Here is a 20,683-nt window from a genome sequence, read left to right on the forward strand (position 1 = left end):
TCCCTGTCTCCCTACTTCACTTCCTCTCTTTGCAGATTATGCTATTTATGGGATGTATTTTAACCACTTTAAGGGCCAAAATCCCAGACACAGATTAAGCCTAATCCTGGACTAAAAAGCACTTCTAATGCACATTCATTGAACATTATTTTTAGTGTATGCTTAAATTACATTTCTCATTTAGCAGACGCAATCACCTTGCTCTAGGATACAGACATGGTTGAATTTATTTTTTCACCTAGTCCACTCAGAGATTTGAACCATTGATTAACCTTTCGTTTACTGGCCCAATGCTCTTAACCGCTAGGCTACCTGCTGCCCTAAGAGTCTACCTTTCCTTGGTTCCTTTCATTACTGACAGCTGAAAGGACTGGTGAAATCTCCTCTCCACAATGCTTCCTGCTTCTACCTAGCATCATCTCGGCCTAATGAAAGGATGAGGGAAGGAAGCTATTGTAATTCCAGAGACGATATAAAATGAAGACTACTGAACCACAGCCACCATATCCAGTTCCAACACAACCCAATGACTGCATCTAGAAGGCAAGGGTCCCGTTCCCCTTCTCAGACATTGCATGCATCAACCAATGGTTGCGTACCACGTCACCGACAGTGCTATCGACAGATTGCTATAACATGGTTAGCTGAGACATAAAATACCTATCCAGGCATTGTAAGATCTGGCATGCATCTGCAAGTTAGTCAGCCTGGAACTCTACCCATTTCTCAGTGAAACTCCTCCCTGGTGTGGTTCACATTAGCCTTCTGATTCTACAGTTAACAGATCTAACATGTAACAGTACAGTGGAATGTTTTGGTTGCTGACATGCTGCCCGAATATGAGCCTATGTGAAGGGTTTGGTCCCTAAGACAGGGAAACTCCCTCGAACTATGAAAATAAATGGTTTAACAGCATCACTTAGTGGTCATTCAGGGTACAGACTTACATAGAATTCTATCCAAACGCCGATATACATAAGTGGGCATAGCCGACATTTTCATATAGGTTTCCCCAATTGGAATTGAACCTGCAACACTGGCATCTCTAGAACCATGCTCTTGCAAACCGAGCCACACAGACAAGAAAATCAGTGATGTTTCATTGCCATAAATGGCCAAATCAGCAGGCATAGACAGTGAAGCAAAGGGATAATAACAATCTTTAATGTAATTATTGTACAACCTCATAACATGTAACAGAACTAAACTAATAAGCTGGTTTATTTACAACGTTGATGTATCAGTTGCTGCCTGTGGAGCCAAATCCTCCAGCCCCACGCTCGGTCTCATCCAGAGTCTGAAACACAGAGGGAAGACACGGTTAATACTACAGCACTGGAGCGAAGGCTATTTTAGTGACCTTCTATGCGAACGAGCCCAGTTTTCCCAAACACAGATTTAGCCTAGTCCAGGACAAAAAGTATGTTCAATGGAAATTGTTAAAGTGAAGAGGTTAAGTCCAGGACGATCAGAGTCGAGAAAAACAGCCCTAAGGGCTGAAGGCTCATTCTCACAGAAATAAGATGCACTTAAAATCGACATTTCAGTCTCAAGTTTAAATGAAATGAGACTGCTTGACAAGGTGTGTCCATTTAAGGTTTGTGTGAAATGGATCGTAAAGCTGTGATCAGCAATTCACTACTAGGTCTGCGCTTGTATGGTAATACTATAAATGGTCATATTCAGTCTATAGAGAAGCGTGAAGTACCTTTAGCTCCTGTAGGTCTGGGTAGCAGATCCTCTCGCACACCAGCTGAGCCACACGGTCCCCTTTTTTCACTGGGACACAGAAAGAAACACCATCACTCCACAGGTCACCCAGTTTCCCAACACTACAATGTTTCACTGGAAAACAGATCTCAATGTGAAATGCATTTGGATTGAGCAATCAGTAAAACAAGTTATTTCAGTTTCTGATGAGGCATTTTAAGTTATTTTTTTCAAAGAGCAAAGGGTATATAATTAACGTAAAAGTAAAAAAAATAATGGATGTACCAATTGCAGATGGTCCCTTTAAACATGGATACAAAGTGCTTTCAATGCTTTGAGTTTGGAAAGGTAGTATGTGAATGATTAATGATTATTTTTAAAGCTCACCGTCAAAGGTTTCCTTGCTGAAGTTGAACAGCACCACCCCCACATTACCTCTATAGTCCTCATCCACTACTCCAGCTGGGGGGAGACAGGCACTCCAGTTAGCCTAGCTGTCATGAATGTACCCTGTCAGTTCTATGTTCTAGACTCTGGTTAGAACAGCCAAAGAGTGACTTGGGTTCATGAAATCTCCATCAGAATTATGGTTACCACTTTCCTGCCATTTTTATAACCCTATAACCCATCTCTTAGGAAAAATGTTACATTCATATCTGAAGGTCAAAAAGTAAACTCACCCCCAACATCGATGAAGTGTTTTGCAGCCAGGCCAGACCGTGGTGCTGTGAAAAAAGAGAAATACATCAAATATGACTAAACTCCTTAACTTTTTATGATGGAGAAAAGTGAAGGGGAGATGAGAAAGAGGGGTTGAACGAGATGAGTCTGAAAGCAGTCTCCATTGACCGTGTTGGAGCATCACATATGTGATGCATTGTGGGTAAATTGTGACTGACTGATCTACCAATAACAATGAGAAGTTATTTATGTTGCAAGGTGATTTGTCAGTAGGCAGTCAGTCACCTGCACTTTCAGTTGCAATGAGGGGGTTTGATTAATCTTGGCCGGATGCCTGTGTAGGCATGTATTACACCAGCTGAAAGTTGATTGCATTAGATTTGGAACTGGGCTGCCTCCCAGGCGTCCCGCTCTGGCTGACTGCAATGTTTGCTCAAAACAAAAGTGACATAATTAAGCATGTAGTAATTAGTAGGATTCTGTGTTGCCATGCAAAAGTGATCACTTTCTGGTTCAACCCAGGTCAAAGTAAAATAACTCCCTCACTGTCAAATCAAACAATACCCAGAAACCTACCCCCACATACCCGTAGGCCAGGGTGCAATTACATTTTTTATTTAAAAACATTTAAGTTTGTGTCCTGGTACCCTACTCACCCACTCTGCCATAGCAGCCTGAAGGAACTGCTATCTGGATGTCAGTCTTCACGATAGCCTTGTCCATAGGACCAATACTGTAGTCATAGGCACTGTTAGAAAAAACATCAACAGGTGGCTTACAGTCACTAACTTACAAAGGCAGTGACCTACATCTAACTCCCCTCCCATCCAATCGTTAGTAGGAGGAGCAGGCTAGCACTACCGTTAGCCAACTTTTCTCCTGTTAAAGTTGGTCGTATAAACATGAAGCAAGACTAGGCTACCTAGTTAGGTAGCTTGATATGAAGACAACATTATGCATGGTCGTTTGCTAACTACAGTTTTACTTTTGATTGATAGCAGAAAAATAAAAGCCACATGCAGGATACACTCACTGCAACGTTTTGAATTCAAGTAACGTTATCTTGCTTATGTGAATAGCAAGCTAGCTAAGTAAATACAAGCCAGTAAAATGTACAGCGTTCTAATCACTTCCAGTGACCATGTCCCGGACTCTGACCCACCTGAACAGGTCGTAGCCTGCAGCTTTAGCAGAGCCCCGGGTAGGAGCAGTGGCATGTTCAGACAACTTGGAGAACTTCAGCACCGATATCACATCCTCTGCCACTGCATGTGGCTTTGTCCTCTTCAGTGGAGAAACTTCTGCGGCGTCTATCACTTCTGAGCAAGGCATGTTTACAAAGTTTGTGGTAGGAAAGTTGAGTTAATTCCAAAATAATAAGATGGCTATGGTTAGTTTAACGTTAGCTAACTAGTTGAAATATGGCTTGAGTTGTTGCTACTTCTCTGAATCGTCTTAGGAAGCACACATTCCCGCCAATTTCAATTGAATCTGCCTCGCCTTCGTTGAAAATTTTTTGAAAATCTCGCGAGAGTTCTGACAATTTGACGAGCTGTGAGCTGAATGACAGGAAAGCTTTAGTTTACTAATCCTTGAATGATGCATCTTGATTTCGGTAAAATACTCGACTACAAATCTGACAACAGTACAATTACCGGTACCTACAAATGTATTGACTACACATCATGTTAATACTAAAGTTGATAATACAACAACCAGTTAGCATAGCAAAGTAGCTAGCTGCTAGTGCTAGCAAACATGAGCTATTACTGAAAAGCAATGTAGCTAGCCAACGAGCTACCTGCATTCTCGCATCCTTTTCTCCTGGCCAGAGTGGGAGAATACAGATAAAATGTTCTGTGTGAGAGTACTGAAGACTGGGCAGCGATAATCGAAGAACAACACCGCCAGTAGAGCCTCTGCTTTGCAACGAAGTGCTCCATCTTGTTAAAGATACAGTCCTCCCCGGCTGCGGCATCAGCTACAGAGCCTTCAGAAAGTATTCATACCCCTTGATTTATTCCACATGTTGTGTTACAGACCGAATTAGAAATTGATTTTTTTTTAAATCTCACCCATCTATACACAATATCCCATAACTACAAAGTGAAAATGTTTTTATACATTTTTGCTAATGTATTGACAATTAAATACAGGCAGAGTGAGTATTGGTTGCTGTTAACATACAATACATATATTTGATTATAAACTGGATTAAACACACAGTCCTAATGAGAGGTGTGTGGGTGTTTGAAGTTTTCAACAAGCATGTCTATTCTGGGTTACATTTTTGACAGTGCAACCCTGAGGTCATGCTCAGCATTGAGTCTGTTTCTGTACTTGTTTTTTTAAGTATGCCAGGGTTGAGAACCCTGACTCGCATAGGTATGTGGTGCCAAACTAGCTTAGAACATCTACTGCTTTCAGTCTAGACAGGAGACTGCTTCCTGCTGTAGATGAGCAACCCAGAACTGAATGTTTGCCTCAAAAAGCATCTTGCCTCAATTAGTTTATTCCAGAATAAAATGTTAGTATTTTACTAGCAACAGTTCCAACCTAAACTCAATTAACAATATTTCTAGAGTAATATGTACAGTATAGTAGGCCTGATAATGTTTAATCTTCACTTGTACTGTTTCTTAGGGTTGCACTATCAGTAGCTAGCTAGCTTGCTTTGGCTAATATCAGCTAGCTATTAGCTGAGTACAAGGGGATTGTTTGAAAGAGAAACTCACATCTACTACTATGAGAGATAGCACTCCCTTATTTCTGCTTATCATCATCACCTGTTATAAAATGACAACAATGCCGTGCTAATTGACTTACTTTCCCACTGTCGAAGCACTGTTTCCTGACGCATTCTGCCCTGTTCTGGGTTTACCGTCGTGCTGTGGGTGTTTGGTCAAGACCTGTCGTTTTAATTTGTTCGTTTTGAACATTACTAAGCACTTCCCTGCACAAAACACATTTTGGGCGCTCCTCGTTATTTATCAAAGTTTGTATTAAACCAAGCTAGAGAAACGCATCGCTGTATTTTCGTTTCATGACGATTGAGTTCGTCAGAATTTGTGGCTAGTTTGAGTCCATTTGATGATGGCGAGTGGGAATGACATGTTGACAGGCTGTCAGGTTAGGAAGGCTACGAGTTTCAAAACACTTGCAAGTGAAAATGTGTAATTACTTTTTTCAAGTGTCAAATGTCATTTTTTGTACACATGATTTTTTCACATGTCCAGTGTGTGGTTTGATTTGATCGCCTGTTATGGGCATTTTTACACGCGTTCTTCACATCTGTCCAGAGGGCATTTACAGGTGATTAGAACGTTTGAATATTGTAATTTCAGACGCGTGAAATTGTGCCACGGTTTTGGAACGAACGAAGCCAGGCCAAGAGAATGCTCGGCGGAAATGGAGTCCCTAGAGAAAGAACGAGATGGGTGTCAGGAGTGGGGCAGCAGTATTATCATAAGGAGACGTATACTTGGAAACGGGAGGAGGAATTGAGGGAAGAAGGGTGTAAGCTTGAGTCGGATAAAAATGGTGGAAAAAAGGGAGATGGTTTGTTAAAGTAGAATGGTAGAAAGTGTAAGCAGATGGAGCTGGAGAAATTGAAGTGAATGAGGGTGAAGTTATCCAGAGACCGAGGTATGCTCCCAGAATCAGGAAAAACACATGTCTGTGAGACAGTGTTGCCAACTCCTCAGTAAGGAAAGTAGCTATTGGCTGTCCTAAAGTAGCTAGAAGTCGCTAAATGACGTCATCACCAAATGTGCATAATTGGTCATGTAATTGTGATGGATGCTGTAGGAGAGACAAAAAGTGAGTAAAAAAACTAAATATGTTTAGAACTACAAATTAACTTTCTTCTGTCGATTCTTGTTTTTTGTAATGTCCCAATTCCAACCCTCCTCCTTTATCTGGGCTTGGGACCGGCAAAAGCGACCTAAAAGATACAATCTGGCAGAGTTACTTAGTTTTTTATTTTTCTTAATTTGTTTGGTTTTTAACCTTATGGTCCACTTAGGAGCCTACAACAAGTCACAGTAAAACATGAACATCTTTAACCATTCCATAAAAATAAAAAAAAGTTTTGTATACAATCAACATTAACAATCTAAATGGACCAAAAAGAGACAATAGAAAAAACTGTTAATGGCAATGTGAGAAAATGATGGTAACTAGTCTGGCCCTAATTCAGGTTTTTTATTTTTTTAATGTAACCCAGTGCGGGATCAGTCAGCGGCAGCTTCCAGCATGCGCGATTCATTTGCAGTCTGGATGCAGAGGGGTGAACATCTCCTGCTCTGACTGCATCTGGGAGGAACCGCTGCGCGAGGACTGTGGGTGCTTTGGGACGGGGGTGGGGCCCACGGCAGCACCCGCTCCTCGTTGAGAAGAGTAAGAACGATATGTGGCTTTCACGTCAGAGTCTCCAAAAGTCTCAAATAACACCAGAAAAAGTCGCTAGATTTGTTGCTAGTCGCTTTTTTGAAAAATGTGACGCTAGAGGGGTCTGAATATTCGCTAAATATAGCTACAAAGTCGCTAAGTTGGCAACACTGCTGTGACAGTAGGAGTGAAGTTTATTGAACAAGTGGACTCTTGCCCTTTGGCTGATCCATTTGTGGTTGCGCGGTGTGTGAAAAAAAGAGTTGGGTCATGTGGAATCAGTGAGGGTAACCAGAAGTGGTCTAGTGATAAGTGTGTTTCTGTTGGGTAGAGGGAGAATGCGCTCGGAGTAAAACGAATGGTGGCAAGAAAAGTTCATTGTTTTGTTCTCAAGAAAAGGGCACCAATGAAAGGAGTGATAAACTGGGGTAGCATTAAATATAACAGTTGACCAGCTGAGGGATAAGATTTGCAGTGTATCTGATGTTAGTCGTTTGATGCGGAAAGAGTGGGGAAACAGAAGATACATTGTGTCTGTTCTTTTGAGTTTTGATGTTGAGTCTTTGCCCGACAAAGTGAAGTTAGGATATGTTATCCTGTATGTGCCGAATACATTACGATGTTACGGGTGTCAAGCTTATGGGCATGTGGCAGCAGTGTGTAGGAGTTCAAGGTGTGAGAAATGTTCAGAAGGGCATGAGACAAAGGAATGTGTACTATTGGGGAACGTGTTAATTGTAGGGGTACCCATGGAGCTGGGGATCAGAAATGTCCCGAGCGAGAGAGGCAGGTTGAGGTTTCCAGGTTAGAGTAGAGCCATACCAGTCCAGAGTAAGATTGGATTTTTAACATTTATAAAAATGGTTACCAATTGTACTGCAGGGATGGATCGGAAGTCACGTAAAATTGAGTTTGTGGTGGCAGCTGCAGAGAGGCATTTGGGTGTGCGACACTTGACATCAGAAGAGTTACAAGATGTGTTAGGTGGCGATGTCCCATTATTTCAGGATAATGGCATGAGGTAGAAATAAATGCATTTAATTAGTGGAGTAGGGTAGTGTTCATTTTTATTTTATATAATTTTGAATTAGTGAGTAGTGTTAGATGGTAGGGTATTTATTTAGAACCTTTTTATTTTTCAAGCAAAGAATAAAGGGTGTTGTACTACAGTCTAGTAGGTGGCGGTAATGCAACAAATTGGATGCAAACCGATGTTAAACCCCAGAAGAAGAAGAAATTGTGCCTTTGCACACGTTCTGAACGTCTGTGTAGTAACAGGTACATTTCATGTGTCTGAAAGTAGCACATTGAGTTTGACTTCCGGCATGTCGCGATGAATCGCTTTCCCAGGTAGGGAGGAGATGTTTCTAAATATGGATCAAATTGTTACAATTAGTAATTTACAGAATGCAAGGCGTTGGTGAGAAAAATTTAGAGAGAAATTAAAACTACTTTTTCCACATAGCATTACAACTACAAAGCTGACGCTGGCTAGCTAGCTTATTTTCATTGAAATAGCATGGCTAGTTGGCTAGCTAGCGATAGTATTTTGTCTAGCCTGGTATATGGACAATATACCACGGATAAGGGCTGTTATGCTCAATGCGGAGTGCCTGGATACAGCCCTTAGCCGTGGTATATTGGCCATATACCACAAACCCCCAAGGTGCCTTATTGCTATATAACTGGTTACCAACGTAATTACAACAGTAAACAAGTAATATTGACTCACCCGTAGTATACGGTCTGATATACCATGGCTTGCTATCTGTCTCATGTTGTACCGGTCATCAACATGAACAAGATTGAATTCTGTTGAATTGGCAACTGACTAAATTCTTGTTAAGAAGATGTTGCTGTTCAGAATGACATGTGTATGACTGTTGATGTTCACAGGAATCTCCAAATACTATGTTGAATGAGCACCGCGGATGAAAGAGGGGGAGGAAAATAGACAACTTCCTTCTACCACACCTTCACCAAGTCATACAATGTTTGCTTCATAAACAATTGTTACATCAGAAATAAATACAACATTATTTTAGTTTATTCTGTTTCAGTTTTTTTTAAATGCTGGATGTGAGTAATTTAGCAGGTCCATAGTATAATGTATTGTTTTGAAACTTTTATTTAAATATATATTCAGTCAAAACTCACTTTTTGCTAAAGTAATGTGTTTTCTACTGTTACTTTTTACATACTGATACAGTCTCATTAGTTTTGAGCTAGACTATGATTGGGTAATGTCTACTGTAAATGTCTACTATCCTTTTTTAAATGTTTATGATTGAAATTAGCACAGTTTTTTAATAGTTTGTTTCTACTGTCTGGTGAGGAAGTGGGCAATATGGATACATTGGAGGAGGAAGGGAGAGTTAATGACAAATCAGAACTTGGACAATGTCAGGGAATAAATAGGAAAATGTCCAGCCTATCAATGACAAAATAAACAGGTTCAGAGGTAGCTGTCATGTCTTTGGCATCATTAAAGTTAACTGTTATTTTATCAAATCAATTCTCTGTAATTATTATTACGTGATTAAACGAATCATGTAAATGTAATTAACTAGGAAGTCGGGGCACCAAGGAAAATCTTCAGATTACAAAGTTATAATTTTCCTAATTTAACTCTTCAGATATTATTATATCTGATCAATTAGTCTTCTAATGAATTATTCTTTGCCTCACGTTAGTCTCATTCCAAACGTCGTAAATTGTTGGTTATCTGCACGAACCCAGATTTTACTATGAATCATCCATACACCAATTGTCTTAATAATTTATTTACTAACTAACTAAATAATCACAGAAATACATAAACAAACAAGGTGATATGGTTACAAGGAAATGATAGGGGAGGTTCCCTTGTGGGCTAAGCCGATATGCTGGCTTGGTGGACAAAGGGAAGTGGGTGTGGACTGAGAAGGGGGCGAAAGACAAAAGAGACACTACGCAGTTGATAATTGAAATGCTAATCCTTTGCACATGAACGCTCACTCATTCGGGAATAATTGGGATCAATTATATATTTACGCCTAGTGTGTTGTCGTGATCTCTGTTGGAATCGTCAGTCCTTCTGTTGGAATGTTCATCAGAGCATCTCCGCTTCCCTGAAGTATTTTGCGGTTAGAATGGATACTTCAGAGTACCATTCAGAAATGTTCTTATAGTATAGATGTTTCGGCGGTTGTCGGTCTCCGCATCTCAGGTTGACATAATTTCTAGCTGCAGACTAATAATTTGTATCTAAGATTTGCTCTTATTCTGTCGTGATCGATAGACTCAGAGTTGAACCATTTCCTGACGTGTAGCCAATGCTCTACGTGGTATGGTTAGGAATTCAACAACCATTACAACCTTAGCTTAGACTGAGGTTTCTGTGGTCTCTACTCAAACCTTTGCCCCCTCAACTGACCGAGGTATGCATGGTCTGAAGAGGATTTCTTCAGGTGGGTTTTTTTATTCATAACAGTAGAAAAGGGCTGTTCCATGATGCCAGATCATGTCTGTGCTCATGGGGGCGGGCCAATGACTTGGTTAAATTTTAAAGGGAATACAATTCTCTTTCATTAAAAGGTTTAACATCACCTTACATATTTTCACAAATAGTTTAATCTTTACTCATTCATTTTATACAATAATTAGATGCAAACCTCATAACGGAGGCACCTGTATAAAGAGAGTAATGGTAATGTGGCTGTATTGTCTTTCATGAGTTCACAAACATGAAACAAAACGGACCGGGTCGTAGCTGGCTTCTCCACCGACCGTTTACACATTCTCCAAAACATGGATATTGTTCAGTTCTCAAGTTCTGTGATGTAGAAGAAGTTCCTTTGTTCTACTGTGAAACTCTCTCTCTATCTCTATACTGCATGGCCAGGAGGAGAGAGTCTCCTCCAGGAATTTACGACCTGAGATAACAGAACCTGGGTGTAGGAGAGGGGGATGCCACGATCTATACCCATAAAGGGCCATGCCATGACATAGCCTTAACATGCAAAAATGTAATGTTATCTTATGTACTGGACAGAGGCTAGCCAGCTATTCTCAAAACATTGGATTACCAACTTGAGCAGTGACATATCAGTTTGCAGCACATTTTCACATGGACATATATACACGGAATAAAAATATAAATGCATCATGTAAAGTGATTGGTTTCATGAGCTGAAATAAACGATGCCAGACAGTTTCCATATGCACAAAAAGCTTATTTCTCTCAAATGTTGCACCCTGGTCCTTCCTCCACTGCCTCCATAACAGTTCATCAATTCCTTTTTAGAAAACATTTTAATTCGGTCTTTGTGGTTTGGAAAGCATAGTGACTATTATTATTATTATTTATCAAACAAATGGAGTTTTGGAAAAGTAGGTACTTTTCACCAGACAATCCCATCTGGTGGATGGAAAGTGTTGTATAAAGTGTTGTAAATAGTGTTGTATAAAGTGTTGTATAAAGTGTTGTATATAGTGTTGTAAATAGTGTTGTAAATAGTGTTGTATATAGTGTTGTATAAAGTGTTGTATATAGTGTTGTATATAGTGTTGTATAAAGTGTTGTATAAAGTGTTGTATAAAGTGTTGTATAAAGTGTTGTATAAAGTGTTGTATAAAGTGTTGTATATAGTGTTGTATAAAGTGTTGTATATAGTGTTGTATATAGTGTTGTATATAGTGTTGTATATAGTGTTGTATATAGTGTTGTATAAAGTGTTGTATAAAGTGTTGTATATAGTGTTGTATATAGTGTTGTATATAGTGTTGTATAAAGTGTTGTATATAGTGTTGTATAAAGTGTTGTATATAGTGTTGTATATAGTGTTGTATATAGTGTTGTATATAGTGTTGTATATAGTGTTGTATATAGTGTTGTATAAAGTGTTGTATAAAGTGTTGTATATAGTGTTGTATATAGTGTTGTATATAGTGTTGTATAAAGTGTTGTATATAGTGTTGTATAAAGTGTTGTATATAGTGTTGTATATAGTGTTGTATATAGTGTTGTATATAGTGTTGTATATAGTGTTGTATATAGTGTTGTATAAAGTGTTGTATAAAGTGTTGTATATAGTGTTGTATATAGTGTTGTATATAGTGTTGTATAAAGTGTTGTATATAGTGTTGTATAAAGTGTTGTATAAAGTGTTGTATATAGTGTTGTATATAGTGTTGTATATAGTGTTGTATAAAGTGTTGTATATAGTGTTGTATAAAGTGTTGTATATAGTGTTGTATAAAGTGTTGTATATAGTGTTGTATATAGTGTTGTATAAAGTGTTGTATATAGGGTTGTATATAGTGTTGTATATAGTGTTGTATAAAGTGTTGTATATAGTGTTGTATATAGTGTTGTATATAGTGTTGTATATAGTGTTGTATAAAGTGTTGTATAAAGTGTTGTATAAAGTGTTGTATAAAGTGTTGTATATAGTGTTGTATAAAGTGTTGTATATAGTGTTGTATAAAGTGTTGTATATAGTGTTGTATATAGTGTTGTATATAGTGTTGTATATAGTGTTGTATATAGTGTTGTATATAGTGTTGTATATAGTGTTGTATATAGTGTTGTATAAAGTGTTGTATATAGTGTTGTATAAAGTGTTGTATATAGTGTTGTATAAAGTGTAGTAAATAGTGTTGTATAAAGTGTTGTATATAGTGTTGTATATAGTGTTGTATATAGTGTTGTATATAGTGTTGTATAAAGTGTTGTATATAGTGTTGTATAAAGTGTAGTAAATAGTGTTGTATAAAGTGTTGTATATAGTGTTGTATATAGTGTTGTATAAAGTGTTGTATATAGTGTTGTATATAGTGTTGTATATAGTGTTGTATATAGTGTTGTATATAGTGTTGTATATAGTGTTGTATAAAGTGTTGTATATAGTGTTGTATAAAGTGTAGTAAATAGTGTTGTATAAAGTGTTGTATATAGTGTTGTAAATAGTGTTGTAAATAGTGTTGTAAATAGTGTTGTATATAGTGTTGTATATAGTGTTGTATAAAGTGTTGTATAAAGTGTTGTATAAAGTGTTGTATATAGTGTTGTATATAGTGTTGTATATAGTGTTGTATATAGTGTTGTATATAGTGTTGTATATAGTGTTGTATAAAGTGTTGTATATAGTGTTGTATAAAGTGTTGTATATAGTGTTGTATATAGTGTTGTATATAGTGTTGTGTATATAGTGTTGTATAAAGTGTTGTATAAAGTGTTGTATATAGTGTTGTATAAAGTGTTGTATATAGTGTTGTATATAGTGTTGTATATAGTGTTGTGTATATAGTGTTGTATAAAGTGTTGTATAAAGTGTTGTATATAGTGTTGTATAAAGTGTTGTATAAAGTGTTGTATAAAGTGTTGTATATAGTGTTGTATAAAGTGTTGTATATAGTGTTGTGTATATAGTGTTGTATAAAGTGTTGTATAAAGTGTTGTATATAGTGTTGTATAAAGTGTTGTATAAAGTGTTGTATAAAGTGTTGTATATAGTGTTGTATATAGTGTTGTATATAGTGTTGTGTATATAGTGTTGTATAAAGTGTTGTATAAAGTGTTGTATATAGTGTTGTATAAAGTGTTGTATAAAGTGTTGTATATAGTGTTGTATAAAGTGTTGTATATAGTGTTGTATATAGTGTTGTATATAGTGTTGTATAAAGTGTTGTATAAAGTGTTGTATAAAGTGTTGTATATAGTGTTGTATATAGTGTTGTATAAAGTGTTGTATATAGTGTTGTATAAAGTGTTGTATAAAGTGTTGTATAAAGTGTTGTATATAGTGTTGTATAAAGTGTTGTATATAGTGTTGTATATAGTGTTGTATATAGTGTTGTATAAAGTGTTGTATATAGTGTTGTATAAAGTGTTGTATATAGTGTTGTATAAAGTGTTGTATATAGTGTTGTATAAAGTGTTGTATAAAGTGTTGTATATAGTGTTGTATATAGTGTTGTATAAAGTGTTGTATAAAGTGTTGTATAAAGTGTTGTATATAGTGTTGTATATAGTGTTGTATATAGTGTTGTATATATTTTTTTCACATGGACTTAGAGCTTGATACCTCAGATGATGAAAAATGATGGATAGCTAATTCAAATAAATACCTTTATGAATTATGAAGCCTTTATGTGCTTTTTTCAATACATCAATGCTTTAAAAAATCACAAAATGTGACGTTATCTACCAAATAAGTTGTTTTCTGAAATTATTAAAAAGCTAACTACAAAAACACAATTCCTTACCCAATAGGCTAAACAGGTGTAATGAACATGTGTAAATATGTGCCCATAACAAGCGTTCTAATCACCTGTAAATGCACACTGGACAGGTGTAATGCACAATGACAGTAAAACAGTCATTGAAATTGTTGAGGGGTGATGTCTTTCTGGTTTCATTCTACAAAATGTTCTTTAGGGTCGAGTCTGAAGCTGCTGTACAAACCCAAAAAGTAGAAGATGCAAAAACAAAACTTAAGAACGGGAAGCATAGAAATAGCATACATAGAATGGATCTACCACTTCTTAGACTTGCTTTCAAGTCAAAGGATAAAAAAGTGAGTTAAAGATCTATGTTAATTTGGTCAGGTTGCCCAAAAAGTTACATAATGCCACTTTAATGTTCCACAAAAGTATCATAAAAATATTGAAATTATGCATATACTCTCTAATTTATCCTTCTTTACAATAAAGTAGTAAGTGTTCCACTTTGCCAATCAAGGTGTCCCAATTTGTCAGTATCGACTGAAAAAATGTGGTCTCAGGACAATGTTTGAAAAAGTCATCCATCCTGTATTTAATATTGATTTATTTTGTATAAGTTAATAATGGAGTTCTTAAGCTATTTAGAATGGTATCATGTTGAGGGTTAAGACATTGGGATGATTCTGTAAAGTGTTCGGAAAAGCAAATTACAGAAAGTGTCCCACTTTACCAATACTCACCCTATATCATTTACAGTTGAAGTCGGAAGTTTACATACACTTAGGTTGGAGTCATTAAAACTTGTTTTTCAACTACTCCACACATTTCTTGTTAACAAACTATAGTTTTGGCAAGTCGGTTAGAACATCTAATTTGTGGTTGACACAAGTCATTTTTCCAACAAATGTTTACAGACAGATTATTTCACTTATAATTCACTGTATCACAATTCCAGTGGGTCAGAAATGTACATACACTATGTTGACTGTGCCTTTAAACAGCTTGGAAAATTCCAGAAAATTATGTCATGGTTTTAGAAGCTTCTGATAGGCCAATTGACATTATTTGAGTGTGACCTGTGGATATATTTCAAGGCCTACCTTCAAACTCAGTGCCACTTTGCTTGACATCATGGGAAAATCAAAAGAAATCAGCCAAGACCTCAGAAAAAAAATTGGTTGGTTCAAAATTGGTTGGTCTGGATCATCCTTGGGAGCAATTTCCAAACGCCTGAAGGTACCACGTTCATCTGTACAAACAATAGTACGCAAGTATAAATACCATGGGACCACGCAGCCGTCATACCACTCAGGAAGGAGACACATTCTATCTTCTAGAGATTAACGTACTTTGGTGCGAAAAGTGCAAATCAATCCCAGAACAACAGCAAAGGACCTTGTGAAGATGCTGGAGGAAATGGGTACAAAGAATATCTCTATCCACAGTAAAACGAGTCCTATATCTACATAACCTGAAAGGCCGCTCAGCAAGGAAGAAGCCACTGCTCCAAAACCGCCATAAAAAGCCAGACTACGGTTTGCAACTGCACATGGGGACAAAGATCATACTTTTTGGAAAAATGTCCTCTGGTCTGATGAAACAAAAATAGAACTGTTTGGCCATAATGACCATCGTTATGTTTGGAGGAAAAGGGGGAGGCTTGCAAGCATAATAACACCATCCCAACTGTGAAGCATGGGAGTGGCAGCATCATGTTGTGGGGGTACTTTGCTGCAGGAGGGACTGGTGCACTTCACAAAATAGATGGCATCATGAGGGTGGAAAATTATGTGGATACATTGAAGCAACATCTCAAGACATCACTCAGGATGTTAAAGCTTGGTCACAAATGGGTCTTCCAAATGGACAATGACCCCAAGCTTACTTCCAAAGTTGTGGCAAAATGGCTTAAGGACAACAAAGTCAAGTTATTGGAGTGGCCATCACAAAGCACTGACCTCAATCCTATAGAAAATTTGTGGGGAAAACTGAAAAAGCGTGTGCGAGCAGGAAGGCCTACAAACCTGACTCAGTTACACCAGTTCTGTCAGGAGGAATGGGCCAAAATTCACCCAACCTATTGTGGGAAACTTGTGGAAGTCTACCCAAAATGTTTGACCCAAGTTAAGCAATTTAAAGGCAATGCTACCAAATACTAATTGAGTGTACGTATGTAAACTTCTGATCCACTGGGAATGTGATGAAGAAATAAAAGCTGAAATAAATCATTCTCTCTACCATTAATTTGACATTTCACATTCTTTAAATAAAGTGTTGATCCTAACTGACCTAAGACAGGGAATTTTTACTAGGATTAAATGTCAGGAATTGTGAAAAACTGAGTTTAAATGTATTTGGCTAAGGTGTAAACGTGTAAACTTCAGACTTCAACTGCACAATTAAATGTGGAGAGTGGAGGCTGTTATAGCAGCAAAGGGGGGACCAACTCCATATTCATTCCCATGATTTTGGTAGTGTATTTCATTTAAGACATTTTCAAAAAATTCTAAAAACATGTTTTCACTTTGTAATTATGGGGTATTGTGTGTAGATGGGTGAGAATTAGTTTTATTTAATCTATTTTGAATTCAGGCTGTAACACAACAAAATGGAATAAGTCACGGGTATGATTACTTTCTGAAGGCACAGGATAACCCACTAACAGACCTTATAACCAGAGAGGAAGAGGCGATAGATCATCTTTTTTGCCAAATAGCTAGATGCTACTTTATCACGTCATGCATGGTTTGTTTGTGGCCCTGGTAACAATAACTAATGGTAGCTAGCTGGAGTGATGTGTGCATCATTCTCCTCCTAAAATGCATTGCATGGTCAATCTGATGTCTGCATTGGCCTGCAGCATTTACGGTGATATGGTCTCTGCCATATGCGCTTCATGGAGCAGCGCAGAGCTGTTGTGAAGGAAGTTGTCAAGGAAGTGAGTGTGTATTTATACAGGACCTCCCGCCCTCACCTACCGTCAACCAATCATGTCAATGCAGAGCTATACAGAGCCCTGCATTGTTACATCATTTGGGAGGCACAATGCAGTGCAGAGCTCAATTTGGCCTCTGCATGCCTCTGGAGACTCCACAATTGCATCACACCCTCCATATGGAGCCTCTGACCACATTTTCGGATCAAGCATAAATTGTCTTTTACCCCCCATGTGTGTCCGTCCCAGGCCAGGTAGCTCCCTCATGCTCCTCTGTTGTGTAATGGAAGACTTGTAGCTTGGGGCTAATAACCAATGATATATATAAAGTCTGGATTGCTGATGCTATGAATTGGCCATTAAGAGGCTTTGAAGCCACTGGTCGGCCATATTGTCATTACCCAGTAGGCGCAGTCCTCCCTCCATAGCAGTGTTTCTCAACTCTGGTCCTCGTACACCGCCAACAGCACACATTTCTGTTGTAGCCCTGGACAAAAGCATCTGATTCAATGTGTCAAGGTCTTGATGATTAGTTGAGTGGTAGAATCAGGTGTACTTGTCCAGGGGGCCATAACAAAAATATGTACTGTTGGGGGGTACTGGAGGACTGAAACACTGCTCCATAGGAATTCATGGATTTCTACAGTATTTCAATTGAATGTTTCAAGGACAAAATGACATGTATTTAAGTATGATTTCTTTGTAATGGGGACACTATCGTTAGTAATCTCAAACATATACTAAGGAAAATATTTGTATATATTTTTTTATGTTTGGCTCACATAATATAATTTAAAATTATGCATTAAGGTGTCTATAATATTCTAAATGTGGCAAAAATAAATGTAGACATTAATAAATCCCAAATATTTTTTACTACCGTGTTGGCGTGCCAAGATGGAGGTTCAGTGGCTTCAACACAGCGCCCCCTATCTGTCATCAAGTGTATATATAAATCATTGCCAATAACCAAGGACTGAACACAAGAAAGGTTGGCGTACCCAACTATTGTATTATTCTGCATTATGTTCTACATTTCTACATTTGAGAATAATGTAACCAACCTATTGACTTCTAATGTAATGTGTCTGACCGTCTTGATGGACACAAATTATGAGGAAAAATAAGAGTAACTCAACATTTTATTCCTTCTTCATAATACAGTAATTAAAATATGACAGTTAAATATGATAAGGACTGAGTCTTATAAAAGACAATGGTTAAAACACAGAAATAAATCAAGCATTTCTATATTGAAAATATACAGCACATAAGTTGATTTACATTTTCCTGTTCTGTTTGATAGATTTTCATCACAGTGTGTGTGTGTGTGTGTGTGTGTGTGTGTGTGCGTGCGTGTGCATTAAGGTAGTAAGTGATCCCTTCATTATTTCCCGAGACACTCAACTAGTAGCTACTTGTGTGGAATATACACATCTATACAAAGTAGTATACAGTATTTTTCAATGGATATCAAACTAATCTTATTTTTTTTAAATCAAGTTATCAACGCCGCTAGTAGCATTTGAATATATATATATATATATATATTTATTTATTTATTTATATATTGATCACTTTTTGCATAGGTCATTTGTTTGCTATAATGTTCATTTCCTAGAACACCATCATATTTGTGTATACTAGCCTACATACACAGTGTACAAAACATTAAGGACACCTTGAGTTGCTCGCAGAACAGCCTCAATTAGCGTTCCACAGGAATGCTGGCCCATGTTGACTCCAATGTTTTCCACAGTTGTGTCAAGTTGGCTGGATGTCCTTAGGGTGGTGGACCTTTCTTGATACACATGGGAAACTGTTGAGTGTGAAAAACCCAACAGCATTACAGTTCTTGACACAAACTGGTGCACCTGACACCTACTGCCATACCCCGTTCAAAGGCACTTAAATATTTTGTCTTGGCCATTCACCCTCTGAATGGCACTCATACACAATACATGTCTCAATTGTCACAAGGCTTAAAAATCCTTCTTTAACCTGTCTCCTCCCGTTCATCTATACTGATCGAAGTGGATTTAACAAGTGACATCAATAAGGGATCATAGCTTTCACCTGGTCAGTCTATGTCATGGAAAGAGCAGGTGTTCTTAATGTTTTGTGTACAGTGTGTATCATCTGTTGTTCCCCCAAAAGAAGAATTATACATATAGGCTAGCTGCAAGCAGCAATGACCTGGGCCCAAGCCTTTTGACTCTTCCTCAAATATTTTGCCCTTATTTAAGTCATCAAATTTAGCCACAACACCAACTCTGTGTTTAGGGATGTCTATCTGAAAGCAGCAGTGGTGGGATTTGAACCTGGGCCGCCATGGGTTGGCATGTACAAGACGAAGGGACTAGCCCATGCCGGCCTCAGGGTTGAGAACTATGGAGGAGTCTGTATGTATGAACTACAGGTTCTGGTCTTGACTCAATCTTTTGCTCTTAGACTAATATCATTTATGCCATTTATCAGACACTTATATCTAAAGAAACTTACTGTCATGCTTGCCAAAAATGTTTTACATATGAATGGTCCCAGATATCAAACCCACTATCCTGGCATTGCAAGCACCATGCTCTACCAACTGTGCTACAGAGGACCACTATCTGGGTAGTGGACAAGTGCACATTTAAGGAAAAAGTATACCGTGTTGAGATGCATAGCCAGCAGGGGGCTCCAACTAGCCTGGGACCAGTCTGTTATCTAACATCCCAGTCCCACTCTGTGTCAAATACCAAAGATTTACCAGATGTATTGGGTCACCAATTTACACCATCCCTCCAAGTTTGGTCTCTATAGGTCAAACTATTTAAGCACTATAGCTCTCTTAAAATTGGAATAATAATAATAATATGTCAGAATAATAATATCCTTAACAAGAACACTAACTGTAAGTTGCTCTGGATAAGAGCATCTGTTACATGACTAATATATATAATAATACGAGTTTTCCAGCCCGATTCAGGGTTTGGACCCCTAATTATGCACCACATGTACAATTCCAACGGGGGGCAGCATAGGCATTGGCAGTGTAATTGACCCATCCCAGGCAGTGTAATTGACCCATCCCAGGCAGTGTCCGGTCCTTGTGCCCATATATCCCTGAGTCCATATGTCTGTGTTGTGTCATCACTATTTGGTCATGCTAGACAAGACGGAAGAGCCTCACTTTCTAACCTTTAACCTTTCCCATAACCTTATCTCTAACCATCACCTTTTCATTTAAACTGATAGCAACTAACTCCTGGATATTGATGAAAGTGCCTTGGTTGTCCCTTGTGGCCATCTAGTGACTGCTGAGAGGGTCGGTCTATGAGTAGAAGGTGAGGACGCTCTTGTGGTTGCCTCTGATCAACATGGTGGGAGGGAGGTTCTTGGTGAGGATGTCCAACCAGGCCATGTAGAGGTGGTCAGAGACTGAGCCTAGACGGGCGATGGGCATACTCCTGCAAAGAGGGAAGTACAGTATTAAACCTAAGTTATCTAAACAGTTGGCTATTAGCAGCAGGGTCACCACTATATGGCCGTAGGTGTCTCAGGGGGATTTCACACATGCGTCTAATACATAGTTGAAACAGGACAGATATAAGCACCAACCAAATGATTATTATTGTTGTTATTATTGTTATATACCTCAGGTAGCTTCATCGTTTTGTGACGCATTGGACTATCATATTTATGTCTTTTTTACAGAGAGATTGATAGATGATGAAATGGCTCTTGTTGGTGTCTCTTATAATTAGGGCCTAGAGTTTT

General features: G+C 38.0%; 2 protein-coding genes and 1 long non-coding RNA gene across 5 annotated transcripts in view; 1 reads left to right on the top strand and 2 right to left on the bottom strand.

Moving 5' to 3' along the window:
* Positions 1-1,142: 1,142 nt before the first annotated feature.
* On the bottom strand, positions 1,143-5,467 carry dut (deoxyuridine triphosphatase). Of its 2 annotated transcripts, none has more exons than XM_036963537.1 (7): positions 5,218-5,467; positions 3,554-3,710; positions 3,048-3,139; positions 2,391-2,435; positions 2,098-2,172; positions 1,709-1,779; positions 1,143-1,297 (listed from the first exon to the last, which is right to left on the bottom strand). In XM_036963537.1, the coding sequence occupies exons 1-7, from the start codon at positions 5,249-5,251 to the stop codon at positions 1,241-1,243; spliced, it is 531 nt and encodes a 176-aa protein (XP_036819432.1). In that variant the 5' UTR covers positions 5,252-5,467; the 3' UTR covers positions 1,143-1,240. The 2 variants fall into 2 exon arrangements, with proteins under 2 accessions (XP_036819432.1, XP_036819431.1); XM_036963536.1 differs by lacking the exon at positions 5,218-5,467 and adding an exon at positions 4,193-4,377.
* Positions 4,288-8,805, top strand: LOC110506800. 2 transcript variants are annotated; one of them, XR_005039685.1, is made up of 3 exons: positions 4,288-4,390; positions 6,617-6,789; positions 8,677-8,805. It is a non-coding gene; the product is annotated as an uncharacterized LOC110506800 (long non-coding RNA). The 2 variants fall into 2 exon arrangements; XR_005039684.1 differs by lacking the exon at positions 4,288-4,390 and adding an exon at positions 5,560-6,210.
* A 9,240-nt stretch (positions 8,806-18,045) lies between these two features.
* LOC110506139 (solute carrier family 12 member 1) overlaps positions 18,046-20,683 on the bottom strand; it is a 55,806-nt gene continuing 53,168 nt past the window's right edge. Inside the window, exon 26 of the mRNA XM_036963880.1 lies at positions 18,046-20,373. Coding sequence (XP_036819775.1) covers positions 20,238-20,373 — 136 coding nt within the window. The 3' untranslated portion in view covers positions 18,046-20,237. The remainder of the gene's footprint in view (positions 20,374-20,683) is intronic.

The sequence above is a fragment of the Oncorhynchus mykiss genome, chromosome 26 (assembly GCF_013265735.2).
Source record: "Oncorhynchus mykiss isolate Arlee chromosome 26, USDA_OmykA_1.1, whole genome shotgun sequence".
Lineage (NCBI taxonomy): Eukaryota > Metazoa > Chordata > Actinopteri > Salmoniformes > Salmonidae > Oncorhynchus > Oncorhynchus mykiss.